The sequence below is a fragment of the Etheostoma cragini genome, chromosome 22 (genome assembly GCF_013103735.1).
Source record: "Etheostoma cragini isolate CJK2018 chromosome 22, CSU_Ecrag_1.0, whole genome shotgun sequence".
NCBI classification, from domain to species: Eukaryota; Metazoa; Chordata; class Actinopteri; order Perciformes; family Percidae; genus Etheostoma; species Etheostoma cragini.
In genome coordinates, this window is record NC_048428.1 from 15,722,526 (window position 1) to 15,730,206 (window position 7,681).

At 40.1% G+C, this 7,681-nt stretch overlaps 1 protein-coding gene across 1 annotated transcript in view; it reads left to right on the plus strand.

Annotated features, from left to right (window-relative positions):
- Window positions 1–6,239: 6,239 nt before the first annotated feature.
- Window positions 6,240–7,681, plus strand: part of plxdc2 (plexin domain containing 2) — an 81,311-nt gene continuing 79,869 nt past the window's right edge. Inside the window, exon 1 of the mRNA XM_034862038.1 lies at window positions 6,240–6,704. Coding sequence (XP_034717929.1) covers window positions 6,611–6,704 — 94 coding nt within the window. The 5' untranslated portion in view covers window positions 6,240–6,610. The remainder of the gene's footprint in view (window positions 6,705–7,681) is intronic.

Consider the following 7,681-nt stretch of genomic DNA (forward strand, 5'->3'; position numbering starts at 1 on the left):
CTTTCCAAATGAGTCCTGACTTCATTAGTGATCCTTTTTAATCCCCACAAGTGCAAATGAAATAGTTGGCCCCAAGTCAGCGTCCTGCAGCCGCATTGTATGTGGTGGGAACTGACTCTCAAACTCTCCACATCAACCAATGCTGAACAGATGGATCATAAACACAGCACAGTTAAACCAGTCTGTAAAAAAATTGACAAGAGTTCAGTAATGGCTCTTCTCAGCTGTGTCTCATCAAAGAAGCCATCATAAATTACCTTCTCATATTTGACAGTTAATATGATGATTTACATGAGAAGGCCATGTTCTGTATAGTGAGGTACAGGTATATTAAATAGAGCATCAGTTCATGTAGAAAGCTTCATTTAAGCCTCAATAAGTACTGCTAATATTTCAGGTTAAAATTCAGTTGAGGAAATTGTTAAATATTTTGAGAAATGTGCTTAATTGTTTTCTTGCCTAGATTTACATGAGAAGATTGATACCACTCACTTATCTATCCATTGAATATGTTGTTAAACAGCTAGCAGCCAGTTAGCTTAGCATAAACGGGTACACAGCCAGCCTGGCTCTGTCCAAAGGAAAAAAGGCTTACCAGAACCTCTAAAGCTCTCATCTAAATTCTGTATTTCAAATTCTGTAAAAGCATTTCCTAAAAGAAAAACTATTCCTTTTAAATCATGTTTAGCACAACAATGATATCCTTTGTTGCATAAATAAGGTCTTAAATCATCATATTTATTATCATCATCTTTTGTTTCTCATGATTGGATTTTGCAATCTGATGTGTCACAGTTGCACTGCTGAATTAAGAAGGAAAGAAAGCATCACATTGTTGCTTTGTTAACATATTACACAGATATCTTCCACTATATGTACTAAATTTTGATGAAACTAAATAAAAAACTTGATATGATTAGCATTGCATCCCCTACTGATAAGCCCAACATTCCAATGCCCATTGTTGGATCTTTCTTGCACTTGTTTAACTGTCTATTTGTCCACTTTTATTGAAAATATTTATAAAATAGTACTGACTTGCCAAAACCTTTGCTGCTACAAGTAATGAGACTTTATTGACCAACACTCCAATGAGCCATTTTCAAAGAACACATTTTGTAACTGTACTAGAAGCACACGTGTCAATATTAAAATGAATGATGAATACTATAAAAAGACTTGTGGGATTACAAATTCACCAATATCAAAACCTTGACACAGGGATACTACTTGTGGGATTTATAGGGAGTTGGAGACCCATCTCATTCATAATAAATGTCAGGTAAATATGCATGTGCGTGAGTGCTCTAAGAGAACTGCACTTATTCTAAAACACATCCAAACATACTCCCATTCCTTTGTATTGCGTCAAGTTCAAGTTCTGAATCTTTAATTTTCAGACCATGGATGAAGACAATCTCCAGTGTCATTACTGTTTAGTCTCATTCTCCATCACTGTGGAGTGTTTGCTGAGTCTGTAGGTGGGATTCTGGGTCAGAGATTTATCAAAGGGCCACAGGATCAATTTCAGCCTTCGAGCTGCTCTGATGTTTTATTGTTTGGGCCCTCGCTTATATTGGCTCACTGCATTTTCCTCACACTATTCTGCCCTACAAAGCCACAAAAACTACATATTTGCTCAGAGGTTTAGAGTTTAGATTGGAATCTGACTTGATGGCATCTGTTTTACCATATAAGCAAATATTATGCCATAGCTGTGTATTGTAATGTAATGAAAACAGCATGTAAAGTTGTCACAGACAGTGACAAATAGACAGCCACACTAACATTAAAGAAGCAGATATAGCTAGTTGAATCACTTCTGTAGTTGGCACTCTCTTCCTTCGTAAAGCAGGATTGAATTTAGCCCCAATAACAACCTTAACCCATTCAGCTAATTGATCATGCTAATAAATAAGAATGTATCCTCAAATATAGTTGATTTAAAGGAAATATTGACTGGTTATGGCGAAATCATACAAATTCTGACTTTTGTCTACCAGTTTGGGTCAGTCTTCTTCCTATTTGTGTACTTAGATAAGTTTTATGATTGTTACATTCACTATTGCAAATCCAACAATCCTATGAAGGGTACCTTTCTGTCTCCCTCTGTGGAACACCAAAAACACCAGCTCAGCCTTTTCACCTCTACATCAATATTTGTTTCTCAACCCTGTGACATTTGACATAACACAACAATCAATAGCCGTAACAAAAACCTTTTCCACTAACATGCCACCACACAAACAATGCCACCCTCTCACACGATGCCCTGCTGACTGAGCATGTTCAGCTAGCAATGTTTTTTTGTTCTAAACATTTTTTCTGGTAGCTTTGTTATTCATGCTGTTGAATAGCACAGGAGAGCCGCTGCATGCTGCCAGCCTTTGTCCTTGTTGGTAAAGGCAGCGTTAGTCAGCTTTTCTCACCAGAGCTATTGTTGTCACATTTTGTTAATCTAAAGGTCGCTTTTGGTTCGTGTGACACTTGGAAAGGTTCCTGTAATGAGAACGCTCTACAAATGACTTAAGGACTCCTCCTGTCAAAATAACAGTTGATTTTTCATCTACATAACTGCTCACCAGAGTCCTAGCCCACCGTGAGCTGTCAAAGTACTATTAAAGCATTCCATCCCAATTTCCTCCTCATGCAGCTGGGGACTGAGGTCATTCAACCAGCCCAGTCAAGTCAAGGTGGAATTTACCCCATTTCTTTGTGATGATAGCTCTGAATTGGTTCTCCCATCCTCTCTGGCTGAGTGCAGAGGAAAATGTCTGTTTTTTCTCTCTGTATTCAGGGAGAGTGGATGGCGATCAGCCCAGGGGGCCGTCCTCTGACCGTTCTTCAGAAAATCGCTGCAGGTCTCGGCTTCTTGTGGAGTCTGAGAAGAGGAGGTGCCGCTGAGCGGCTTCTGATTGGTTCTCTTGTGGTTTTCGGGCTGTAAAAGCGTATTATCTAAATCTTAACTGCCTCCTGTGCTTTACAGCAAAGCTTCATTACTCGAAAGAAATTATAATGGATGTTTTATGCACTTTTTACAACCAATTACCAGTTTGACCATATGTGATATGATTTCTATCTTTGTTTGGCGGTCTGGCTCAGGTAAAACGCATGTTGGCACATGAACAGACACAAACCATGTACGCCACAGTTTGAAAGTCAGTTAAAACAGAACTAGAACATAAATAAACTTCTTTAACATAGATTTTCTTTAGGGCTTTTTAATGTGGTATCAGATCGGTGCATAAACTCCAGCGTCTTAGACTCTATTTTTAACCTAAGCCTTCCTCTATAGTGAGCTTGTTATTGACCACACACTTTTCTGTTTGACTTGAAGCAGTTAAATAAACAGAAATCAGTTGGAAACGTAATGCAACATATTGACAATACAACCTCTCCGAAGTCTAGATGCTGGGTAGAGTAAATTAACGTAAATAATACTGCATATTCTCTTTCTGTCTTTTTAATGTTATGAGAAATAATTAAATACAGCAACTTTAAAGGGAATTAGGAGAAGCATTCAATAACGCAACTGGTTCATGGATCAAAGACAGGGTTAAATGAAATAATTGTGTGGATATGATGCCAAATCGACAGAGTAGTTTAAAGTCTTCCAATCAAATCAAAAAGCTTAATGATTGTGTGCGTTCAAGTCTTGTTATATTGTGAAATGGAAACTCTAATAATTGGCAAGCTTGTTCTCCTCAGCGTTTTCAGTTCATGACTTCACTCTGTTCATTAAGTAGCCGAGCATCACGAATGCTGCTCTGCAACTCAACAAGTGGGAACCAAATTTACTTTTTTGCACTCTTTTGAAAATGTACACTTGCCACCACTCGTCAGATATAAGACCCTTGATGTTGCTTCCATCTCATTTCACTAACTTCATTGCAGACGTTTTAATGCTCTTTAAGATCACCCTGGGGAGAGGGAGGCTGAGTTTGGCGTGGTCTCCAGCCAATCAAAAGTTCACGACATCTGTGACTGATCTTCCTTTACATCACACAGGGCAGAAGTCGGAGAAGGTTTGAGAAAGTAAGGCTTAAAGAGAGTTTAGACAGAAAGATGATGCTTTAAGAAAAAAGTGGATAAAGAGAGAGACTTTAAGAGTGGTCGTCTGAGGACTAGCCGGGCTTCTTTTTGCTGGAGTTGTAGATCAAGGTGATTAGAGCAGCAGGCTGCATGTGGAGCTGTGACCGCTTAGTCCTGAGTGATGATTAAAGTGCATGGAAAGAGTTGCAGAGATGGAGGGAGAGAGAGAAAACAAAGGGGAGTAGAAGTGCATGTGTGTGGATAGAAGATGCTTTCCCAGCTTTATCACTAAATCCTATTTCATCCTGATACTGGACTGCGTTATCTGATTGAAAGATGCTTTATGGTTTAAATGTCCATGCTGCATTTGTCAACACCAATCTCCTTTTATGAGGGAAATACATCACTGAGCAGTATATTTTTATGTCCATCTGGATGGGAATGTATGTGTTTGCTGTACACAGGTTTGATATACGTCACTTTGGGTGCACTAGAGATGTGTGTTGATCGGATCACGCGGAGGGTGAATCACTATTAATGTGAGAAAGTGCATGTGACACTATCATGGAAACGGGCTGTCAGCAGATATGAATTTGAGTCTTATGATCTTAAAAGCGTGTCCCAGAGCTATTTTGGAGGGAAGTGAAAGAAAAAACACGTCACTCACTCAGTTGCTTCATCTAGGCCTACTTCTGAAATGTGGGCGAGGAGTTTTCACACATCCCTAAATGCCTCAATCTCAAAACTTGCTTTAGATTGAGTGCTCAGACAAATAACTGCATGAAGAGCCTTCAGGATTATTATATTGACAATACATTACGTTGACAAGAGGTTCAGTTTTAAAATGTCCACAGGTTTTCAACACTCGGCAATGTGTATGAAGTTTTAACCACTAAAAGGGTTGAAAATCCATGTAGCACAAAAACACCTTTACTTTAAATGTTTAATATGCAGCCAAGTGAATTATACAAGTGTTTTTTGTGTAAGAGTTTCTTCTCATTGTTATTATTTTGTTTTGCTTTACCATGACTTGTCGTGCAGCTCCAGAATTCTAACAGCAAGAGTCTTAATTGGAACAAGCATGTGATCCAAGTTATCCTTCCTCTGCAAAATGAGCGCAAACTTAGCAATGAGGAAGAAATGTTCCCTCACGAGAGGTTTCCAAGTTCTCCCCCTTTGATCTCTAGCTGCTTCTGAGAAATGTGACACACGGGGGACAAAGGCAACGAATGTCTTCACTAGATTTTGTTTTTTTCAACTTCATTAGAAAAGGGAGGAATTTACATGTCAAAATTCCCATCCATCTATTAACGCTTTTGATCTGTGATTTGGGTCCTAGAGACCCCAACTCCTCTGTAACAACTCAAAAAAAAATTAAAAATTGTTATGAGATTTAAATAAAAATGCAACTTTGAAAAGATGATTACATTTTTAAACTCAAATCAACACACCACAACAGTATTCTAAACACCTGCTGAGCTACACTTTACTTATTTACAATTAATTTTAATTTTAAACGATTTGTTAGATTTTTTTTCAATATTCATAATTATGTTATAACATACAGCAGTGGGGACTGTTGGCAGTAGAACCAATAGTCAACAGAGGGTTAATGTATTATGACCTAACTTGCACCTGAAGAGGGCGCCCTCACAGTTCAATCACCTGTCTGTGTGTGCAGTGAAGGGAAGGAAAGAAGGTTGCAAGGAAAGGAAGGAAGGAAGGAAGATGGATAGATAACAACCAGTAGGACACTGAAAATATAAAATAACACAAATGAAAAAGTAACTATATGCCTGCAAACAGTCCATACACAACCTAAACCACATATATATGTATATAAAGTATTAATACATTTAAAAAAGGCCCCTGAGGAACGAGTCCAGCACGTTCAACATCTTTTGTCTGACGCGAAGAGGAGGCCTAAAGCACCAGCTCCTGAAGCTCCAAACACATCTTTCCACATCACTCTGCTTGTCAGACACGGTGCAGATAATATCCCAAGGCAAACATCTGGACTGTCTCTCCTGCAGCTGGAGAGAGCCGCTTTGTGTGTTTGTCTCCTCCGCTTCTTCTACAAACAGCATCAAACAGAAGAAGAAGCCATTGGCTCCGAGGAGTTGATGACGGTGGGAGCGCACTGTCTTCTCCAGGAGCGTGTTAGCCCACAACACACACACACACACACACACCCATACACACGCACACTCAGAGACTGCACACCGCACACTGCACCTCTAGTGGGCCAGTGGGATGAGACCCGCGTTGGACTAGGATGCAAATTTAAGTTAACAACTTGTTTCCTCCTCCTCCTGCTGTTATTAATATTTTTTGTTCATTTTTGGAGGTGGAGACCTGTCCGGACGAGCGCGTTTACACTCTCCAGGAGCGCGCAGTGTGCCACACGCTGGAACAAACAACAGCTCAGTGCAGCGAGTGCAGCGCAGGCAGGTTTGCGTTTAAAAAGCGGCAGGAGAGGCACGAGAGTTACGGAGTCCGCGTGGGAGCGGTGTCGGTGCACGAGGAAGACGGACACCGGGATATTGAGAAGAACAAAAATCAGCGGCCGAACTTGGATATGGCGGGTGTGAAGATGTTCGACCTTCTCGTTGGAGTTGTTTTAGTTTTACAGTTTGTGGGGGATTCCCGAGCCGAGATCACCACCAGCAGCGGTAAGAACCAGCACCTTAAACCACCAGACCTGAGTTCGAGAGCTCCGTTTCTTAATGCAGAAGTCAAATGCGTCTGCAAAACATGTAGGAGTAAACAAGCATCACACACATGAGCTTGGCTTTTGCATTAAGAATGACTTTGATTTATGCTCAAATTGCATCCTGTGCGGGCGTTAATCATACAAATGTGTGCAAAAAAAGAGAAGACCGACACGCTGGAAGCTGTTTCTCTTTCTCTTCTCTGTTATCTCTTATTTTTAGGAACAGTCTATGTAGAGGAGGGCAACATGACCTCTTAACTTCCTTTTTTCTGTCTAGATCAAAGACAATGTTTGAGTCTAATCATCATATTTTCTTGGATGTTTGAGTTAATTGCCTTTCTTTTTTTCATCCTTGCTCATGCATTTCCCCCTCAGGCTGAGCAGATTATTTCTGTATATTGTAGTAATGCAATCAAAGCAATCAATGCAGGGTATGGAAATCTCAAACCTGCTTCTTAAAAAATGTATCTTTTTGTGATTTCTGGCATATTCATATGTGAGATTTTTGTCTCTGGTATGACCCGGAACATCCTTCTGCAACTTTTTTGCAGATTTCAGATCAGTAACTATTACATAGTGCAAGTGCTGTCTCTGTAGAAGTCCGACAGAGGAAATGCAGCACGCTCTGGCCATCTTGATGTCCTTGATTATACGACACAGTCAACATTGGAGGATGGGGACTTCAGTGTGAACAATATCCCTACTGTAAGCCACAGTGTGTGCACCTAAAGTCCACTAATCTCAAATCTAGTCCATCAAACACACACACACACACACACACACACACACACACACACACACACACACACACAGAGTTTGCCCTACGACAGACTATGGAATAAGTTCATGCTGATGTCCGGTTCACACAGGCGAGCTCTTGTTTCCCAGTGCTTTTATTGCTGGCAGTGGATTTTCATCACATATCAGAAAGTGGTT